The sequence below is a fragment of the Dryobates pubescens genome, chromosome 8 (assembly GCF_014839835.1).
Source record: "Dryobates pubescens isolate bDryPub1 chromosome 8, bDryPub1.pri, whole genome shotgun sequence".
In the NCBI taxonomy this organism is placed as follows: domain Eukaryota; kingdom Metazoa; phylum Chordata; class Aves; order Piciformes; family Picidae; genus Dryobates; species Dryobates pubescens.
In genome coordinates, this window is record NC_071619.1 from 42,899,489 (window position 1) to 42,921,625 (window position 22,137).

Sequence of the window (22,137 nt, forward strand, 5' to 3'; positions counted from 1 at the left end):
TAACATTTTGCAGCTGCATCACAACGTGCTTCAGACCCTCCTTTAGGTACACCACACTCCACAAAATGTTGTTTTCCAGAGCTACTGGAGAGGAGCTTCAGGTCTGCCTGAATCCGCTCACAACTTGTTAGCTTTCTGCTGAGCTACAAGAGCTCTTGATCTTCCATTGTGTCTGAAGCTATCCTACATCTTAAAAAGGTTAGGTGTTTGACTTTAATATTGCCTCAGAAATACTCTTTATGCACCTGGACACGTGGCTTACATGGCAACCAACAGGAGGGATCTACACTTTGGGTGGTTCTGGAGAAGAGGAGGCTCAGGGGAGACCTTATTGCTCTCCACAACTCCCTGAAGGGAGGTTGTAGCCAGGTGGGGGTTGGTCTTTTCTCCGAGGCAAGCAGCACCAGAACAAGAGGACACAGTCTCATGCTGTGCCAGGGGAGGTTTAGGCTGGATGACAGGAAGAAATTCTTCCCAGAAAGAGAGATTGGCCATTGGAATGTGCTGCCCAGGGAGGTGGTGGAGTCACCATCACTGTGAGTGTTTAAGAAGAGCCTGGATGAGGCACTTGGTGCCATGGTTGAGTTGATTAGATGGTGTTGAGCAATAGGTTGGACTCAATGATCTTGAAGGCCTTTTCCAACCTGGTTAATTCTATTCTGTTCTATTCCCCCCACAACTGTGGACTGAAATTGAAGTAAGGACTTTTCTGCTAATGGTACTCATGGCCAGCAGCCCACAGCCATTCCCAGAAGCTTTGCCTGGTTTATGGTGATGAGAGTGGCAAGTTCATGCAGCTCCTGGTCTGCCCTCTACCAACAGCAGACTTGGTAGTTGTAGGCTAACAGTTGGACTCAATCTTAAAAGATCTTTCCCAGTTTAAATGAATTCATGATTCTAACTCAGCAAGCAGAGCACTCTGGCACAAACCCCAGATATCAGCAGCAATTCCAACCCTCCCACCAGCCAGCAGCTGTCTTGTGAGAGGCACGATTTAGTTCAGCGGAAGCTTGGCATTGGCCACCTGAGTGCTGCAGACATTGGAACTGTCTCAGTGTCCACCACGTGGGACTGGCAGAGGAGGCAGAACTGGCAGAGGGAGCCTGGAGAATTCCTCTCCTCCATCTAGATGGGCTTTACCTTGCTGTTTATGGGAGCAAAATCCTCGGTCAACGTCACGATCCGGAATCTCACTGGGAGGAGACAGTGGAGAGGAGCACATTGCAGACAATGCATTTGGGAATGGACATGCCCTGTGCTTGCCTCATCCCTACCAGCAGCCCCATTCCTGCCCTGCAGCCCCCTTTACACCTTCCCTCAGCCCTGTTCCCTACCATGTCCATGTCCCACTGGAGGCCAGGGACAAGCAGAGTCCCTCAGGGATCAGTCCTGGGACCAGGCTTGGTCAACACCTTTGTGGGTGCCAGGGACAGTGGCATTGAGTGCACCCTCAGCAAGTTTGCTGATGACACCAAGCTGTGTGGTGCAGCTGACAGCTGGAGGGAAGGGATCCATCCAGAGGGACCTGGACAGGCTGGAGAGGTGGGCACAAGCCAACCTCATGAGCTTCAACAAGACCAAGGGCAGGGTCCTGCAGCTGGGTGGAGGCAATCCCAGGCACAAATCCAGGCTGGGCAGGGACTGGCTGGAAAGCAGCCCTGAGGAGAGAGACTTGGGGGTGCTGGTGGAGGAGAAGCTCAACAGGAGCTCTCAGTGTGCACTTGCAGCCCAGAAAGCCAATCAGAGCCTGGGCTGCAGCAAGAGAAGTGTGGCCAGCAGGGCAAGGGAGGGGATTCTCCCCCTCTGCTCAGCTCTGCTGAGACCCCACCTGGAGTACTGCCTCCAGTTCTGGAGCCCCTATTGCAAGAGGGATCTGGAGGTGCTGGAAGGTGTCCAGAGAAGGGCCAGGAGGATGAGCAGAGGGCTGGAGCACCTCTCCTGTGAGGACAGACTGAAGGAGTTGGGGCTGTTCAGGCTGGAGAAGAGAAGGCTCCCAGGTGACCTCATTGTGGCCTTCCAGGATCTGAAGGGGGCTCCAAGAAGGCTGAGGAGGGACTGCTCAGGATCTCAGGCAGTGCTAGGACTAGGGGGAATGGAATGAAACTGGAGGTGGGGAGGTTCAGGCTGGAGGTGAGGAGGAAGTTCTTCCCCATGAGAGTGGTGAAGCCCTGGAATGGGTTGTCCAGGGAGGTGGTTGGGGCCCTGTCCCTGGAGGTGTTTAAGACCAGGCTGGACGAGGTTCTGGCCAGGCTGATCTAGTGTGGGGTGTCCCTGCCCATGGCAGGGGGGTTGGAACTAGATGATCCTTGTGGTCCCTTCCAACCCTGACTGATACTATGATACTATGATACCTCTTCCCCCCAAAGCACCTTGCAGCAGCACAGCAGCCAGGCTCACAAGTTAGGGTCTTTCAGTATGAGCAGAGCAGTCCTACCTGGCCCTGCCTGAGAAGATCACAACCACATTTTCTTGGTTGCTAGAGCACGTGAAACCAACCATTCCAAGACCTGTCCTGTCCCTAAATGTGGGGCATGGATATATCACTCCAGAAGGCTTATTGCTCCATCTCCATGGAGGGAGCATGGCACAAAGCACCGCTCACAGGAGTGTGGGAACAAATACAGGCAGGTCAAGGCAGCAGAGCTGCCAGGCTGCTCCATGAAATGCTCACCTGTCTGTCCTGGGTTATAGATGGGCTTATCCATCTGGATGAAAGTGCCTGTGCCAGCCCTGTGCATCAGGACCTGCTTCTCCTCGTTTGCATTGAAGTAGTGGCCGTTGGAGATGCGCAAGTGGACAGTGCACACCTCCTGGGTGCTGGCAGGGCGGGGGACCTAGGACACGAAAGAGAAGCCATCAGGTGAGCAGGCAGTAGGAGAGGACAAGGCAGCATAAGAGCAATGCTCTTCTTGCTCTTGCTGCACTGTGAGGCAGCCTATTCTGCCAGGTGGATGTGGGGCAGGCTGTGGATGGAGTCTGCCTGGGCTTCAGCAAGGCCTTTGACACTGTCCCCCACAGCAAACTCCTGGCCAAGCTGTCAGCCCCTGGCTTGGACAGCAGCACTCTGAGCTGGGTTAGGAACTGGCTGGAGGCTGAGCCCAGAGAGTGGTGGTGAATGGTGCCACAGCCAGCTGGCAGCCAGGCACCAGTGGTGTGCCCCAAGGGCCCCATGCACTTTAACATCTTTATTGATGATCTGGATGAGGGCATTGAGTCCATCAGCAGTAAGTTTGCAGATGACACCAAGCTGGGGCAAGAGTTGATCTGCTGGAGGGTAGAGAGGTTTTTCAGAGGGACTTTGACAGACTGGACAGATGGGCAGAGTCCAAGGGCATGAGATTGAACACATCCAAGTGCCAGGTTCTGCACATTGGCCACAGCAACCCCATGCAGTGCTACAGGCTGGGGTCAGAGTGGCTGAGAGCAGCCAGGCAGAGAGGGGCCTGGGGGTGCTGGTTGATGGTAGGCTGAACATGAGCCAGCAGTGTGCCCAGGTGGCCAAAAGGGCCAATGGCCTCCTGGCCTGCATCAGGAACAGTCTGGCCAGCAGGAGCAGGGAGGTCATTCTGCCCCTGTACACTGCACTGGTTAGGCCACACCTTGAGTCCTGTGTCCAGTTCTGGGACCCTCAGTTTAGGAAGGAGGTTGACTTGCTGGAAGGTCCAGAGAAAGGCAACAAAGTTGGGGAGGAGTTTGGAACACAGCCCTGTGAGGAGAGGCTGAGGGAGCTGGGGTTGCTTAGCCTGGAGAGGAGGAGGGTCAGGGGAGACCTTCTTGATGTCTACAACTCTCTGAAGGGAGGTTGTAGCCAGGTGGGGGTTGGTCTCTTCTCCCAGGCAACCAGCACCAGAACAAGAAGACACAGTCTCAAGCTGTGTCAGGGGAGGTTTAGGCTGGAGGTTAGGAAGTTCTACACAGAGAGAGTGATTGCCCATTGGAATGTGCTGCCCAGGGAGGTGGTGGAGTCACAGTCCCTGGAGGTGTTCAGGAGGAGACTCGACGGGGTGCTTGGTGCCATTGGTTAGTTGATCAGATGGTGTTGGATGATAGGTTGGACTCAATGATCTTGAAGCTCTCTTCCAACCTGGTCTATTCTATTCCATTCTATCCTATCCTATCCTATCCTATCCTATCCTATCCTATCCTATCCTATCCTATCCTATTCTATTCTATTCTATTCTATTCTATTCTATTCTATCCTATCTCAGGCAAAGGCATGGAGCAAAACCACCAAGCTCCCACTAACCACTCTTTTCCACACCTTCTCACCTCCCATCATCCTCTTTCTCTGTTTCTCTCGTGGGAGGAGTCATGAGCCAGCCAAGCACAACGGGAGCCGCTGGTCTGCCCTGCACTAAGACATCTAGCAGGGAAGGCTGGGAGCACTGAGAATGCAGGGAGCTGGAGTCCCTGCCAGGAACGGTCCTCACCTGAAATCTGGCACACTCCAAGATCCAGCTGTTCCTGACAACCTTGCGGTAGAGGCTGAGGTTGCCAGATGAATGCACCAGAGTTAAGGCCACACGAATAGGCTTCTCCACCCCACGCAGGTCCAAGCACACCCTCTGGGAGGAGGGGTAAGGCAGTGCAGCTGGAACAATGATCAGGTACCTCCTGCAGTGGGGAAACAAAGGAGTCATTTGACCACCTCCTGGCACGAACACTTCACAGTGGGGGTTCCACATCTCCAGGGGCAGGGAGTGCTGTTCTGCTGGAGTGAGAGGAATGAATGAGAGTGTGAAACTCACACACACGATGGGAGCGTTGTAGTTAATTTCAGATGCAAGAGAAATACTTTTGGATGGCCTCAGGTCATGCTGGTGCGTACATAGTTTCAGACAATGCTACAGTAATATCACAGTCTCACAGTATAACTAAGGTGGGAGGAGACCCCAAGGATCATCAAGTCCAACCTGTCCCAACAGACCTCACAACTAGACCATGGCACCAAGTGCCACGTCCAATCTCCCCTTGAACACCTCCAGGGATGGTGACTCCACCACCTCCCTGGGCAGCACATCCCAATGACGAACGACTCGCTCAGTGAAGAACTTTCTCCTCACCTCGAGTCTAAACCTCCCCTGGCACAGCTTGAGACTGTGTCCCCTTGTTCTGGTGCTGGTTGCCTGGGAGAAGAGACCAACCCCCTCCTGTCTACAACCACCTTTCAGGTAGTTGTAGAGGGCAATGAGGTCGCCTCTGATCCTTCTCTTCTCCAGGCTAAACAATCCCAGCTCCCTCAGCCTCTCCTCACAGGGCTGTGCTCAAGGCCTCTCCCCAGCCTTGTTGCCCTTCTCTGGACACCTTCAAGTGTCTCAATGTCCTTCTTAAACTGAGGGGCCCAGAACTGGACACAGGACTCAAGGTGTGGCCTAACCAATGCAGAGTCCAGGGGCACAATGACCTCCCTGCTCCTGCTGGCCACACTATTCCTAATACAGGCCAGGATGCCATTGGCCTTCTTGGCCACCTGGGCACACTGCTGGCTCATGTTTAGGCGGCTGTCAATCAGCACCCCCAGGTCCCTCTCCGTTTGGCAGCTCTCAGCCACTCTGACCCCAGCCTGTAGCTCTGCATGGGGTTGCTGTGGCCAAAGTGCAGCCCCTGGCACTTGGACTTGTTGAATGCCATCCTGTTGGACTCTGCCCATCTGTCCAGTCGGTCAAGGTCCCTCTGCAGAGCCTTTCTATCCTCTAACTGACTAACATCTGTTCCCAACTTGGTGTCATCTGCAAACTTGCTGATGACTGACTCAACCCCCTCATCCAGATCATCAATGAAGATGTTAAAGAGGATGGGGCCCAGCACTGATCCCTGGGGGACGCCACTGGTGCCTGGCCGCCAGCCGGATGTGGCACCATTCACCACCACTCTCTGGGCTCAGCCTCCAGCCAGTTCCTAACCCAGCTCAGAGTGTTGTGGTCCAAACCACGAGCTGACAGCTTAGCCAGCAGTTTACTGTGGGGGACGGTGTCAAAGGCCTTGCTGAAGTCCAGATAGACTACATCCACAGGCCTCCCCACATCCACCAGACAGTCACCTGATCATAGAAGGAGATCAGGTTGGAGAGGCAGGACCTGCCCTTCCTAAATCCATGCTGGCTGGACCTGAGCCCTTGGCCATCCTTCAGGTGCAGTTATTGCCGCCAGGATAATCTGCTCCATCACTTTCCCTGGCACTGAGGTCAGGCTGCCAGGCCTGGAGTTTCCAGGTTCCTCCATCCGTCCCTTCTTGTGGATGGGGACCACACTGGCCAGTTTCCAGTCATCTGGGACCTCTCCAGTGAGCCAGGACTGGAGGAAAATGATGGAGAGCGGCTTGGCCAGCTCATCTGCCAGCTCTCTCAGCACCCTGGGATGGATCCCATCCGGTCCCACGGACTTATGGGTGTCCAAGTGGCTCAGCAGGTCCCGGACTAATTCCTCATGAATTTCTGGGGCATCACACTGCTCCCCGACCCTATTACCCAGCTCAGGAGGCCACTCATCCTGGACTCCTACCTTGCTGTTAAACATTGAGGCAAAGAAGGCGTTCAGGACCTCAGCCTTTTCCTCATCTTTGGTCACCATGTTCCCCTCCAGCTCCAGTAAGGAGTGCAGGTTCTTCTTGCCCTTCTTTTTAGCATTGATATATTTGTAAAATTGCTTTTTATTGTCTTTCACAGAGGTGTTCAGCTTCAGTTCCAGCTGGGCCTTTGCCTCTCTAATTTTATTCCTACATAGTCTAACCACTTCCTTAAACATACCTCGAGAAGCCTTCCCCTCCTTCCAAAGGTGATACAGCCTCTTTTTTTCCCTTAAATCCTTCAGGAGCTGCTTGTCCATCCAGGCCGGTCGCCTTCCCCGCCGGCTCATCTTTCGGCACATGGGAACCGCCAGTTCCTGTGCCTTCAAGAGCTGCAGCTGAGGAGAAAGCTCTTCACTGAGAGCATTGTTGGCCATTGGAATGTGCTGCCCAGGGAGGTGGTGGAGTCACCATCCCTGGAGGTGTTCAAGAGGGGATTGGATGTGGCACTTGGTGCCATGGTCTAGGCATGAGGTCTGTGGTGACAGGTTGGACTTGATAATCTTTGAGGTCTCTTCCAACCTTTGTGATACTGTGAGACTGTGATTTGTCTCAGAGACAGCCCAAGAGTCACACATGAAGCAGAGGCTGGATTTGTGTCCCTGGAGGCAGGCAGTCCTCTGTGCTCAAGCAGCAAAGATGATTACAAGCTAGGTGGAGGCATATTCACCACCAAGGCTCCATGATGAATCACCTCAGTTCCTCAGTTTTGTGAATGATAAACAAATGAGTGTGAAGGAAGTCAGCATCTCTGGAGGTGTTAAAAAATGTGGCACTTCAGCACATGGTTTAGTGGTGATGGTGGTGCTGGGTTGAGAGTTGGACTTCATGAGCTCGGAGATCTTTTCCAATCTTAGTGATTCTGGTGTATGGTTTTATGTGATGCTTGACAGAGCTCTGCAGAGGGCCCTTGCCAGGCTGGACAGATGGGCAGAGTCCAAGGGCAGGAGACTGAACACATCCAAGTGCCAGGTTCTGCAGTTTGGCCACAGCAACCCCATGCAGAGCTACAGGCTGGGGTCAGAGTGGCTGAGAGCAGCCAGGCAGAGAGGGACCTGGGGGTACTGGTTGACAGCAGCTGAACATGAGCCTGCAGTGTGCCCAGGGGGACAAGACGGCCAATGGCATCCTGGCCTGCATCAGGATAGTGTGGCCAGCAGGAGCAGGGAGGTCATTCTGCCCCTGTACACTGCACTGGTTAGGCCACACCTTGAGTCCTGTGTCCAGTACTGGGGCCTTCAGGTTAGGAAAGATGTTGAGATGCTGGAAGGTGTCCAGAGAAGGGCAACAAAGCTGGGGAGGGGTCTGGAGCACAGCCCTGTGAGGAGAGGCTGAGGGAGCTGGGGTTGCTTAGCCTGGAGAAGAGGAGGCTCAGGGGAGACCTTCTTGCTCTCTCAAACTCCTTGAAGGGAGGTTGTAGCCAGGTGGGGGTTGGTCTCTTCTCCCAGGCACCCAGCACCAGAACAAGAGGACACAGTCTCAACCTGTGCCAGGGGAGGTTCAGGCTGGATGTTAGGAAGAAGTTCTTCCCAGCAAGAGAGATTGGCCACTGGAATGTGCTGCCCAGGGAGGTGGTGGAGTCACCATCCCTGGAGGTGGCACTTGGTGCCATGGTTTAGTTGATCAGATGGTGTTGGGTGATAGATTGGACTCGATGACCTTGAAGGTCTTTTCCAACCTGGTTAATTCCATTCTATTCTATTCTCCTGCTCTAATCCAAGAAGATGGAAGTCTAGAAACCAAAAGTGGCGAGTTTTTTTCCTGTCTCTAAATTCTGCAGCCACATCCCTTCAAATTCTTTCTCATGTGACCAGGCACCAGAGCTACTACAGTTTAAAACCAAAAAAGAACATTTTGAAGGACACAGCAGAGGTGTTTTAAAGGCAGGAATCGAAATTGTCATGAATGCTGAGTAAAAAATGTCAGTGTGTTCCATTTTGAGTGTGTGTGCACACCTATGTGACTGAGGGGGGCTTGTGTGTGTGTGTGAACTCCTCCTGCAGTCATGGGCTCAAGCATGAGCTACTCCTCCTGCTGTCAGTAAGGGGTAGGCAGAATACATGTGTGTATGACCCCTGCAGCAGTTGCTCCCTCAAACCCCCCTCTATTCCAGGGACTTTCATCAGACCTGTTGCCTGAGCTTTGCTAAGATGATTAGAACATGGTGGCATAAGCAGTGCCAAGTGGGGTGCTTCCCTCTCTGTAGCCTGTAATGCTTTATAAGTACAAACACCAGCTGCAGGCCTGACTGGCTCCAGCTCTGCTTTTTGACACTAGCAAAGGCAAACATTTCCAGAGGTAAAGGCAAGGAGGAGGAGGAGACATTTGCAAAGAAATCTTCATTATCTGAGAAGTTTCTCTTGAAAGGTTTCAGGTCAAGCAAGAGTCTCCTCCCACACTGCTCTGCCCTGGTGAGGCAGAAATAGGCAAAAGTGGCTCAGTTGGTAGCGTGTAAGACCCTTAAAGGGAAGGTATGAGTTCAAAGCCTGCAGTGGGCAGTAGTGTCCTCCCTACTCTAGTCATGAGGTCTGTGGTGACAGGTTCAACTCGATGATCTTTGAGGTCTCTTCCAACCTTAGTGATACTGAATACTGAATACCATGTCCAGCTCTGGGCTCCACAGTTCAAGGACAAGAAACTACTGGAGAGAATCCAGGAGAGAGCCAGTAAGATGGCAAGAAGGCTGGGGCATCAACCTTATCAGGAAAGGCTGAGAGACCTGGGGCTGTTTAGGCTGGAGGAGAGGAGATTGAGGCAGGAGCTTGTTAATACTTATCACAGAATGTTATCAATATCTAAAGGGTGAGTGTCAGAACACCATTTCTGACCAGTGACAGAACACCACTTCAGTGGTGTCCAGTGACAGGACAAGGGGCGATAGACACAAACTAGAAGTCAGGAGGTTTCACCTAAACAGAAGGAAAGTCTTGCAGAGCACTGGGGCAGGCTGGAGCACTGCTGTGCACCACTGGAGCAGTGAGGTTGCGGCGCCTCCTTCTCCAAAGGCATTCCAACCCCCCAGGCATGTTCCTGTGTGATTTACTCTGGGTGATCCTGCTTTAGTAGGGCAGGTTGGACTAGATGACATTCAGAGGTCCTTTCCAGCCCCTACCATTCCATGATTCTGTGAAGACAGCGTTCTGCAAGAACTCCTGCTCTGCAGAGCTGGGCTCCGCATTGCTGATGGAATGCTGAGAGAGCTGAACGCAGAGAGGGAAAAAGCACCTGTTCCACAAAGGTCAGGAGGGAGGCACCTGGAATGAACCCAGCCTCATCACAGCCACTCTGGCACAGCTCAGGGCACAGGTAATACCCAATGGCTGTGCTGCATTTCTGCATAGATTCCTGTCCTGTCAGTCTGCTCCTGAATGGCAGAGCAGGCTCTCAGCAGCCTGCCTCGCCGGCAGACTCCTTGATGTGTTGTGGAGAACTCGCAGTGCTTGTGTCTCTGCCTCACAGAGGGGGTGTGCTGAGACTTCAGGAACAGTTCAAAGGTGAAATTTCAACACACTTTCCAAATCATAGAATCATAGAATCAATAAGGTTGGAGGAGACCTCAGAGATCATCAAGTCCAACATATTACCTAATACCCAACACCTCCTGACAACTAAACCATGGCTTCAAGTGCCACATCCAATCCCCTCTTGAACACCTCCAGGGATGGGGATGCCACCACCTCCCTGGGCAGCACATTCCAAAGGCCAATTACTCTTGCTGGGAAGAACTTCCTCCTCACCTCCAGCCTACACGTCCCCTGGCACAGCTTGAGACTGTGTCCTCTTGTTCTCGTGCTGCTTGCCTGGGAGAAGAGACCAACCCCCACCGGGCTACAGCCTCCCTTCAGGGAGTTGGAGACAGCAATGAGGTCTCCCCTGAGCCTCCTCATCTCCAGGCTAAGCAACCCCAGCTCCCTCAGCCTCTCCTCACAGGGCTGTGCTCCAGACCCCTCCCCAGCCTTGTTGCCCTTCTCTGGACACCTTCAAGTGTCTCAATGTCCTTCTCAAACTGAGGGGCCCAGAGTTGGACATAGGATTCAAGGTGTGGCCTAACCAGGGAATTCTAGACCCTGCCCCCTCCCCTCTCATCCTCCACCCCCCGTGGGCAATCCCTGACTCTGCTGCCAATGTTCTTCTCTTTTTACTCGACAGTTTAAATTGCTGTTTGTTGTTCCTGGAGCTTTGCTCTTAGTGTTTAAATTGTTATGTGTTCCTGCTGGTCAGATATCTGTTTCACAACCAAATATTTCAAACCAGTAAATAGGGTTTCATTAATATTTTGGTGAGGTTTTTATTATTATTAATAAAGTTAATGTTTGCATTGTTCCACCTATTGAATATTAATAACCTCCTTATGATTCAATTCAATTCAATCCAATTCAATCCAATTCAATTAATTCTATTCTATTCTAGTCTAGTCTAGTCTAGTCTAGTCTAGTCTAGTCTAACAGGTTGATAACCTGAAGGATGGCCAAGGGCTCAGGTCCAGCCAACATGGATTTAGGAAGGGCAGGTCCTGCCACTCCAACCTGATCTCCTTCTATGCCCAGGTGACCTGTCTGCTGGACATGGGGAGGCCTGTGGATGTGGTCTGCCTGGACTTCAGCAAGGCCTTTGACACCATCCCCCACAGTAAACTGCTGGCTAAGCTGTCAGCCCCTGGCTTGGACAGCAGCACTCTGAGCTGGGTTAGGAACTGGCTGGAGGCTGAGCCCAGAGAGTGGTGGTGAATGGTGCCACAGCCAGCTGGCAGCCAGTCACCAGTGGTGTCCCCCAGGGATCAGTGCTGGGCCCCATCCTCTTTAATATCTTCATTGATGATCTGGATGAGGGGGTTGAGTCAGTCATCAGCAAGTTTGCAGATGATGCCAAGTTGGGAACAGATGTTGGTCAGTTAGAGGGTAGAAAAGGCTCTGCAGAGGGACCTCGACCGACTGGACAGATGGGCAGAGTCCAACAGGATGGCATTTAACAAGTCCAAGTGCCAGGTGCTGCACTTTGGCCACAGCAACCCCATGCAGAGCTAGAGGCTGGGATCAGAGTGGCTGAGAGCTGCCAAACAGAGAGGGACCTGGGGGTGCTGATTGACAGATGCCTAAACATGAGCCAGCAGTGTGCCCAGGTGGCCAAGAGGGCCAATGGCATCCTGGCCTGCATCAAGAATAGTGTGGCCAGCAGGAGCAGGGAGGTCATTGTGCCCCTGGACTCTGCATTGGTTAGGCCACACCTTGAGTCCTGTGTCCTGTTCTGGGCCCCTCAGTTTAAGAAGGACATTGAGACACTTGAAGGTGTCCAGAGAAGGGCAACAAGGCTGGGGAGAGGCCTTGAGCACAGCCCTGTGAGGAGAGGCTGAGGGAGCTGGGGTTGCTTAGCCTGGAGAAGAGGAGGATCAGGGGTGACCTCATTGCCCTCTACAACTACCTGAAAAGTGGTTGTGGACAGGAAGGGGTTGGTCTCTTCTCCCAGGCAACCAGCACCAGAACAAGGGGACACAGTCTCAAGCTGCGCCAGGGGAGGTTTAGGCTCGAGGTGAGGAGAAAGTTCTTCACTGAGCGAGTCGTTCGCCATTGGGATGTGCTGCCCAGGGAGGTGGTGGAGTCACCGTCCCTGGAGGTGTTCAAGGGGAGATTGGACGTGGCACTTGGTGCCATGGTCTAGTCGTGAGGTCTGTTGGGACAGGTTGGACTTGATGATCCTTGGGGTCTCTTCCAACCTTAGTTATACTGTGAGACTGTGATACTGTGAACATGAAGTTAGTTGTATAAACTCTTTCTCTTTTTGGCTTCTTCACTCTAGCAGATACTAGTGGTGCTTTTGCTGGCTTGCTGACCTTGGCTGCATTCTTGTTGTGGCTAAGTACTAACAAGCTGCTCTCTGCTTTTGTGCTCTCTGCTTTTCTCCTCTCTGTTTTCCCTTTGTCTGGGAGAGGGAGAGGGGGAAGCTGTTGGCAGCCCCCTGGTTTTGTCCAGGGGGGTTCTTGTGCTGTTTAGAAATTGTGAATACATGTGACTGTTGTAGATGTTGTACAAATTCATTGCATTTCTTCTTTCTAGATGGCAGCTTTCCTTGTAAATATAGCTTCATTTGCTTTCCAACTGAGCTGGTCTGGCAATTTTATTCTGGGGAGGAATTTTAACCCACCACACCGCTATAAGGTCTCCCCAGAGCATTCTCTTCTCCCAGCATGTCTTCTTAGAGGAGAGGTGGTCTAACCCTCTGATCATTTTGGTGGCCCTTCTCTGAACCTTCTCCATCAGGTCCACGTCCTTTTGTTGAGGGCCCCAGAACACAGTAGTCTAGTTGAGGTCTTACCTGAGCAGAGTGTCAGAATCATCTCTCTCTGCTTCTTTTGATGCAACCCCATATGTGATTGGCCTTCTGGAGAGCAGGTGAATGCTGTTGGTTCATGTCCAGCTTTCCATCCACCAGCACCCTCAAGTCCTTCTCTGCAGGGCTGCTCTCAATCACTTCATAGAGTCATAGAATGATTCTATGGTTTGGGTTGGAAAGGACCTTAAAGATCATCTGGTTCCAACCCCACCCTGCCATGGGCAGGGACACCTCCCACCAGCCCAGGTTGTTCAAGGCCTCATCCAACCTGGCCTTGAACACCTCCAGGGAGAGGGCGTCCACGATCTCCCTGGGCAACCTGTGCCAGTGTCTCACCACCCTTGCTGTAAAGAAATTCTTCCTAATATCTAGACCAGACCAGACCAGACCAGACCAGGTTGGAAGAGACCTTCAAGATCATTGTGTCCAACCCATCATCCAACACCACCCAAACAACTAAACCATGGCACCAAGCACCCCATCAAGTCTCCTCCTAAACACCCCCAGTGATGGTGACTCCACCACCTCCTCGGGCAGCACATTCCAGTGGGCAATCACTCTCTCTGTGTAGAACTTCCTCCTAACCTCCAGCCTAAACGTCCCCTGGCACAGCCTGAGACTGTGTCCTCTTGTTCTGGTGCTGGTTGTCTGGGAGAAGAGACCAACTTCTGCCTGTCTATAACCTCCCTTCAGGTAGTTGTAGAGAGCAATAAGGTCACCCCTGAGTCTCCTCTTCTCCATCTAGTCTAATCCACACTTCTCAAGCTTCAGTCCATTCCCTCTTGTCCTATTGCAACAAGCCCTTGTAAAAAGTCCTTTCTCAGCTTTCTTGTAAGGGTCCCTTCAGGTACTGGAAGGCTGCCATAAGGTTCTGTCCTGGGTTAACACAGCTCACTTTCAAAAGCCCCCAACTCTCCCCACAAGGACAGGAAGGAAAGTTCAATACACCCAAAACCCACTCTATGTTGAGGTAAAGAATTTTACTGGAAACAACACAAAGCACAACTTCTGTAGCCTATTTGCAGAAAAGTGATGCAAAAAGGCAGAAACAGCAGCAGAAGCCAGAGCCCTCTCCCTGCAGCCTCCCCAGTGGAAAAGACCAACATCCCAAAACCAAGCAGCAGCAACCAGAACAGGAAGCCTCTCATGGTACAATCTGAACCTCAAGCCCCATGATGCTTTGGTCCAGCCAGCACTTCCATTTTGAAGCTGGCATGACAAATTATGCAGCTGAGTTTCCCACATTTGGGGAAATCACAGGGGTCAGCAGACCCACAATGCAAAGGGAAAACCATCTGGCTGACCATGGTGTTGCCTTTAGTTGATTGGGTGGTGTTGGATGATAGGTTGGACATGATGATATCAAAGGTCTCTTCCAACCTGGTCTATTCTATTCTATTCTATTCTATTCTATTCTATTCTATTCTATTCTATTCTCTGCCAGGTAAATATCATCCCCCAGCCCTGTGATGGGTTAGCGCCTTTTCCTGAAAACAAAGCTGGGTGGAGGGCTTGCGGGTACTTTACCCTCCCCTGCAGGGCGTTTTCCCCTAGGAAGCTGAGTCTGTTCCACTCCCCCCTCCCTGCCCAGCTAGGGTATAAAAAGCAGGACATCATAGCTGTTGGGTCTCTTTTTGGCTCCTGCCTCTGCTGGATGAGAGCTGCTGCATTTGCCCTCCTGCTCCTCAGCCACGTGGCCGGACCTGATCCTTCTCCCTGCTGCCTCTGCACCTCCTCAGAGAAGGACTGGTTTTGTATTATTCTTTCTTGTCCCCTTTCCCATCCATCCTTGTTCCTTGCCCCTTGTGAACCTTTCCTGTTATTGTTATATATATATATATTGTTTAAAGAAAATTCTCCACCTCTCTACTTCCAAGCCGACTCCAGATTATTGTTTAGTGGATTTGCTCCTTACCCTTTTCTTTCCCCCCTCTCTGTTTTGGGGGGAGGAGGGGAAGTGGGGGAGAGATTCTCAGCCTTTCCCCTATCTGGGCTTTTAACTCCCAGCTAAGGCTCAAACCACCACAAGCCCATACTGATAATGGGGATTGTCCTGACCCAGGTGTGGGACCTTGCACTTGGACTTGTTGAACTTCCTGAGGTTCATCTGGGCCCACATCTCCAGCTTGTTCAGAGCCCTCTGAATGACATTCCATCCCCCTGGTGTATCAATCATACCATTCAGCTTGGTGTCATCTGGAGGTGTTCAGGAGGAGACTTGATAGGGTGCTTGGTGCCATGGGTTAGTTGATTAGGTGGTGTTGGATGATAGGTTGGACACGATGATCTTGAAAGTCTCTTCCAACCTGATCTATTCTATTCTGTTCTATTCTATTCTATTCTATTCTATTCTTCTATCTGCATGAGGTTTGATTTTAAAAAGCAGCAATGGATATTGAACTCTCACATGAGACCCTGTGTGGCTTATTATGGGGGAGCATTCCACTCTGGGGCACCATCCCTGCCCTACAACTTGTGTTTGAATTGTCCTGTGCAAGACACAACTTCACAGGAGGTGCAGAGGCTAGAATTACTCCCCTTCCTCTTCCTATGCTAAGAGGGCAGAAGTGAGTATGTGAAATGCACAGCAGGGTAGATTTACTTCATGTTCATGTAAAGTGCAGACTCAGCCAAGCCCTCACTGCTCAGCTACATCTGTGATGATGCTCAGTGGGATCTATCTCCATGCAGGGCTTGAAGTTCTCACCCCATACTAGTGGCTTCATGATGCTGTTGGAGGGGGACTCCAGGGCTAGAAGAAATGAATACCAGGTACCTCTCTCAGACACACTCTTTCTGTTAGGGTTTGCTGCTGCTTTTTGTGTCACAGAGTCCACCCACACAAATGAGCCAGATTTGTGATTCATGTTTTATTTTCATTCTTTTCTAAAAGCAAGAGAATTGCTGGATGAAGACAATCAGGATTAATCAAACACCCCAAAGAATTCATGCCAAAATGGCCATCAGGATGTGACATGGATTGGGCTGCAGTTAGTCCTGAAATCCAACTTGACATGTGTCCCAGCATCAATATTCCAAGCCACTGAGATGTGGCTTTTCAGCTGACACATGCCACATCATACCAGAAGCAGTAACTCAGCAGCCCTGCTGTCCTAGGACATCTCACACCAGTGGGATCCCTGTGTGCTGAAAGAGTGGACAGTAGTGAAATAGGCCAAACCCTGGGAGAAATGGAAGCAGAAGAGGGAGTAACCCAGACACCATGACCCACATTGTTAACTTTGGGATGCTAACAGCTAGGAATCCCAGGCTCTCAGGAAGGACTCTACAGGAGAGTGTTTCTCTGGTTTGAGCTAGCACCCTTATTTCACCTCAGCCTCTCCACAGGAAGAGAGAGTCCCCATACTCAGAGTAAGCAGAAACTAGGACCATGAATTCTGCTTGGAAGTTCTTCTGGAGCTGGCAGGCAGACCTGTGCACTGTACCTGCAAGGTCCCAGAAAATGCATCACTAATCCTCTAGAGAGTGAACCTATAGTAACCACTTCATGTCCTGCCTACAGGCAAGCCAGGAAAGACTACATTGCAAAGTCCAGAAAGCAGAGGGCAGAGTGAAGTCCCTAGAGGCCTAAGGAGTTCCAGATACAGTCCTAGATGAAGGGAATACGCTGAATCAAAGATACACAGGGCTCCTCTGAGACAGCAGGAGTTAGCTGACTTGCAGAAGAAACACAGAAGGCTGCTAGGTCTGTATGGGTGTGGAGGAAGAGACTCACACCTACCTCACATGCAGAAGACATTATAATCAGCCAGGGCCTGCTCCTCTGCAAAAGGATAGGAGAGATCTAAGTTATCCTTGCACAGAGCCAAGTGCAAACACCCAGCCAGCCCTGGCATTCCATGATTCTACACTCACCTGGATGGTAGTAGTCGTAGACCCTGACATGGCCTGGCTTCAGGTTGGTCACATCAATCTTCTGCTCCAGTTGCAGAACATATGTCTCAGACTTGTGGCTCAGCTGAGGAAGAAGAGCAAAAGGTGGTTTGCTTCTGAGCTGGTTTTTTTGTTCCTCACCTAAAGCTGATCCTACTGAGAGGCAGTAACAACTGTGTGGAGTCAGAGGCAGGACCTCCAAGATGAATCTTGAATATCCTGCTCTGCTAGTCTAGTCCTTGGTTCTGCACACCACTCTGCTACTGCCTTCTGCTCCTGTAGCTTCTCCAGCAGCACACACATACCTTGTCCAAGTAGATGGCAATAACTCCTTGTGTTTTCTCAGCTCTTCTCACAGAGTGCCGGTGTTGCAGCTAGGACAGGAGAGCAGAGGAAACAATTTAGGGGAGGATCTTGGAAAGCAAGCATGAGACATCCCCACGAGGACCCTGAGACAGAAGCAGTGCCAAGGCAGTTACTACTCCCTCTCACAGTGGGCAGATGATGGTTGCACTTCTCTGAGCATCCCTAGTTCATCCCTTAAGCTTGACTGGACAGGTTCTCCTTTGCTTACTTCCAAACTTACTTTGGGCTCTTCAGGCTGATCTCTATGCAGGGCCACTCAGATCCTGCAAAACTCAAGGACAAGAACCTAGGCTACTTAGCTGTCAAGGATCTACTGAGTGAATTAGTCCAGAGGGATCACAGAGAGAGACTGTGTGTGTTCATGTTCAAGATAGCAGAAGGTAAGGGATGGTGAGATTGCTCAAGAGAGAGACAGGCAAACACCTTTCTATGCAGCACTCCCCCCCTCCTTGGGCATAGATGGTATCACTGACACCACACCACCACCCTGACTGTGGGCTTCTTACAGACATCCTGGATCCTGGAGCCAGGTCAAATCCAGACAGCAGGGACACCTCCACGATCACCATGTTGAAAATGGATCTCTTCCCAGTGTATCTGGGGGAGAAGATCAAAAGAAAGTCTCTTCTAGCTTCCCCTTCCCTCCACCACCATACCATATGTGCAGGACCCTAAACCAGCTAGCCCAGCAAGGACAAGGCCCAAAGCAGTCACTGCTCCTTCGCCCAGGGAGCAGATGACAGCTGCACTTCTCTGAGAATCCCCAATCTTGCACTCCTCTGAGCATCCCCAATTTGCACTTCTCTCCCTAGCAAGAACCAGAGTCCTTGGCAACATTTCCCTGTTCCCAGAGACAGCTGTATCTTTCTTTCTCCATATTCCATCTGGACCTTCTGCTGAAACCATCTGGTGTCTCTATTGCAGCTAAGAAGCACCCTTCAGCTGTGCAGTCATGCCTGGCTGTCCCTCTTCAGTGCAGTAATGTCTTTAGAGTCACCTGACATTGATGTAGATAGTAACAGAGTGCCTATCATCCCCTGTGCAGTTGACTGGCGCGGTTTCCACTCGCAAGGCGAAGGACGTGGAGACCTGTGGGGAGGGCGTGTTGTACCTCAGCACCATCTACAGGGAGAGACAAAAAGCCAGCAGCAGACATGGATTATTGTTTCAATACCATTTTTCACTGACCAGCTCTCAAGATGCAGGTCTGACACAACAGCAAGATAAGCCAGACAGTGAGAGCATTTACCCCAGTGCCCACAATAAAGGTCATTCAGACTGGAAACCTTCCATGATCCTTCCAGCTGGAGCTCCTTCACCTCACCCCCTTGAGACTGTGCAAGTCAGGCACACAGCAGTGGGACCACGATATAACAGTATCACAGTATCAGAGTATCACCAAGGTTGGAAGAGACCTCAAAGATCATCGAGTCCAACCTGTCACCACAGACTTCATGACTAGACCATGGCACCAAGTGCCACATCCAATCCCCTCTTCAACCCCTCCAGGGATGGTGACTCCACCACCTCCCTGGGCAGTACATTCCAGTGACAAATGACTCTCTCAGTGAAGAACTTTCTCCTCACCTCCAGCCTAAACCTCCCCTGGCACAACTCGAGACTGTGTCCTCTTGTTCTGGTGCTGGTTGCCTGGCAGAAGAGACCAACCCCTTCCTGGCCACAACCACCTTTCAGGTAGTTGTAGAGAGCAATGAGGTCTCCCCTGATCCTTCTCTTCTCCAGGCTAAGCAACCCCAGCTCCCTCAGCCTCTCCTCACAGGGCTGTGCTCAAGGCCTCTCCCCAGCCTTGTTGCCCTTCTCTGGACACCTTCAAGTCTCTCAATATCCTTCTTAAACTGAGGGGCCCAGAACTGGACACAGGACTCAAGGTGTGGCCTAACCAATGCAGAGTCCAGGGGCACAATGACTTCCCTGCTCCTGCTGGCCACACTATTCCTAGTGCAGACCAGGATGCTGTTGGCCTTCTTGGCCACCTGGGCACCTTTCAATCCTTCCAATACTCTGTGAGCAGCGGAAGCATCACTGTCCTCACATTTGGACATGTTCTGTCTCCAGTCCCCTCCAGCACACTGGTTTATTGCACTGGCTGATTCATTGCATTGATGCCTGGGGTTCAAGCACAGTGAGAGCTGCAATGGAGAGTTTTGGGGTTTCTGAGCAGGGGGTTGTCCCAGAGGGGTCAGTGGAAACCTACCCGGGTAAAGACACAGCAGCTGCCGTTGGCCTGCACCGAGAACTTGCCCGGGACTTCCGTCAGCGCTGCCTCCTGCACCAGCAGCCGGTTCTGCAAGGAGACTTGGAACTGCCTTCCAAAGCCTCTTTGGGACCTCACCCTCACTTCAGCAACCCCTTTCGTGCTGTAGGTCAGTGCTGCATACTTAGCCAAGGCCTGCAAGGCAACTACCGTGTCCTGGAAAGGAAGGAACAGTCACATTTTCAGCTCTGAGAATCAAAGACACCTGAGCTCACCATCCTGAGCACCTCCACAGACAGGGGCTCCTCTCCTCCAAGGGTTCACACTTGCACACATTGTGGGTATATTGTGCAGAGGTTCCTTCTCAGGCAGTGTCCCCTTCCCTGGCCACCAGTTACCTGCGTGGAGGCAAACCCTCCGTAGGCGTTCTGCTGCCTTGTAAGCCAGGCCACAATGCCAGAGGCTGTGTTGAGATCAGACTCGGTGATATTTGGTTTGGAGACCAAGGCCAGGAGGACATAGGCTGTCAGTTCCACATCCACAGACAGTGGCTGTGCCCAGGGGCTGCTGCTGAGGCTGGGCTTGGATGAGGTCTGACTCCAGTGGATTTGCCCATCTGGGAAGGGAAGGGAGTAGATTACATTGAGAGAGGTCAGGAAAGAAATCCTGAGGCTTAGGAGGAACAGTGACTTGTATCTGCAAAGACCATTGAGTTAATACCCTAATGGCTACCCATGGGTGTCAGGCACTAACAAGAAGTTAGTGCTTTACAGTCCTGCAGAAGAAAGCCCACTTCTCTCAGAGCCCAGACTTCCCTTCAGAAACTAGAAAAGGAGAAGAGCTTTGAAGGAGATCAGCCCCCATACCCTAGTATTGCTGGCACATACCTTGAGTTCATAGCAGACTGTCTAAAAACTCTCTTTGGTGAAGGATTTAGAGGGTAAGGCTACAGTCATTCCCGGCTGGATGCAGCCAAAGGCTCAGAAAGCTTACTTGCCCCTTCTCTGATGTTCACTGGGCACTGTGATTTCTGTACCTTCTCTTATTGCCTTTTGATCCAGCATCTCAAGTAGCTCTTGTGTGCGTTGAGAGTCCTTGGCCAGGGCAAAGGTGTAGGCCAGCAGGGCCTGTGTATAAGTGCTGGTGACCTTGGGAAGGGGAGCGATGCAGCCCAGAGCTTTGCGCACCGCCACGCTCTACAGAGAAAAGTTACATGGCAGCTGGTGACTGACAAACACATGTGAGGCAGGCAAACACTGAGACACAACAGAAGTTCAAGATCATCAAGTCCAACAGTCAACCCAACACCTCCATGCCCACTAAACCATGGCCATTTGTTTCTCTAGACAACATAAGCAATCGAGTTTGTTCCAAGAGATTGATTTCCACCAGAGTGTGGGCAGAGGTCTCTGCCTAGATAGTTTTGTTGTCATGCAAACCACTGGACCCTTCAGGACAGTGTATCTCCAAGCTCTTCCCTGCATTTTAACCCCTAATCACTTTCATGAGTTATGCTCAGGCTGTCCAGGGAAGCAATGGAGTCACCATCCATTGAGATGTTCAAAGGAGGTGTAGACACAGCCCTTTGGCACATGGTTTAGTGGGCATGCTGGGGCTGGGCTGACAATTAGCCTTCATGATTCCATGAACCTTTTAGGCATGCCTGCAAGGCAAAGTAAGATCTGTTCTGAGGATCTTGAGTGCATTAACCCTTGCAGGCCATCCTCCAACTCTTTCTCAGACTTGTGGTGCCCACTGAGTGTGTGTCCTTTCTCAAAGCGTGTATAAACCACTGGAGGACACTCTTTTCCTGGTTGCTATGGCAAGCTCTGTGCCTCCCATTTCATCTACTCAGCAAATTCATGCAGTGGGGCTGGGATAATCCCATGAGACTTTGATTTTAACCTCTTCATTGTTACTTTGCAGTGTCTCCCATAAGCAGGCCTGGTTCATCTGGAATGAATGGTTTATGTGTCTGTGTTCAACTGAGTAACTGTCTTGTTTGTTTGGTATCAACAAATCTGCTGCTCCAACAAAGCATTTTTTCACTCCATGGACAATCTTCTGAGCTAACAATACTGTAGCCAAGTTCTTTGGAGCATGAGGAATTCCATGAGGTCTCCTACCTTGTGGCAGCTCTGGATTTTCTATCCCCACTTCCAGAGCACTAGGCTGTCCTCTGTGGCTTCATGCATGTTGTATTGAGGGCCATTTGTATCACAGTATCACAGTATAACTAAGGTTGGAAGAGACCCCAAGGATCATCAAGTCCAACCTGTCCCAACAGACCTCACAACTAGACCATGGCACCAAGTGCCACGTCCAATCTCCCCTTGAACACCTCCAGGGACGGTGACTCCACCACCTCCCTGGGCAGCACATCCCAATGACGAACGACTCGCTCAGTGAAGAACTTTCTCCTCACCTTGAGCCTAAACCTCCCCAGCACAGCTTGAGACTGTGTCCTCTTGTTCTGGTGCTGCTTGCCTGGGAGAAGAGACCAACCCCCTCCTGTCTACAACCACCTTTCAGGTAGTTGTAGAGAGCAATGAGGTCACCTCTGATCCTTCTCTTCTCCAGGCTAAGCAACCCCAGCTCCCTCAGCCTCTCCTCACAGGGCTGTGCTCAAGGCCTCTCCCCAGCCTTGTTGCCCTTCTCTGGACACCTTCAAGTGTCTCAATGTCCTTCTTAAACTGAGGGGCCCAGAACTGGACACAGGACTCAAGGTGTGGCCTAACCAATGCAGAGTCCAGGGGCACAATGACGTCCCT

At 51.5% G+C, this 22,137-nt stretch overlaps 2 protein-coding genes across 2 annotated transcripts in view; both read right to left on the bottom strand.

Moving 5' to 3' along the window:
• Positions 1–15,603, bottom strand: part of A2ML1 (alpha-2-macroglobulin like 1) — a 46,129-nt gene extending 30,526 nt beyond the window's left edge. The window contains exons 1-4 of the mRNA XM_054163916.1: positions 15,599–15,603; positions 4,431–4,614; positions 2,672–2,834; positions 1,141–1,193 (exon numbers count right to left, since the gene is read on the bottom strand). Coding sequence (XP_054019891.1) covers positions 1,141–1,193; positions 2,672–2,834; positions 4,431–4,614; positions 15,599–15,603 — 405 coding nt within the window. The remainder of the gene's footprint in view (positions 1–1,140; positions 1,194–2,671; positions 2,835–4,430; positions 4,615–15,598) is intronic.
• Positions 15,604–16,634: 1,031 nt separating this feature from the next.
• Positions 16,635–22,137, bottom strand: part of LOC104306894 (alpha-2-macroglobulin-like protein 1) — a 33,624-nt gene continuing 28,121 nt past the window's right edge. Inside the window, exons 28-35 of the mRNA XM_054163917.1 lie at positions 20,403–20,562; positions 19,765–19,982; positions 19,367–19,582; positions 18,149–18,273; positions 17,658–17,748; positions 17,091–17,159; positions 16,768–16,870; positions 16,635–16,675 (exon numbers count right to left, since the gene is read on the bottom strand). Coding sequence (XP_054019892.1) covers positions 16,635–16,675; positions 16,768–16,870; positions 17,091–17,159; positions 17,658–17,748; positions 18,149–18,273; positions 19,367–19,582; positions 19,765–19,982; positions 20,403–20,562 — 1,023 coding nt within the window. The remainder of the gene's footprint in view (positions 16,676–16,767; positions 16,871–17,090; positions 17,160–17,657; positions 17,749–18,148; positions 18,274–19,366; positions 19,583–19,764; positions 19,983–20,402; positions 20,563–22,137) is intronic.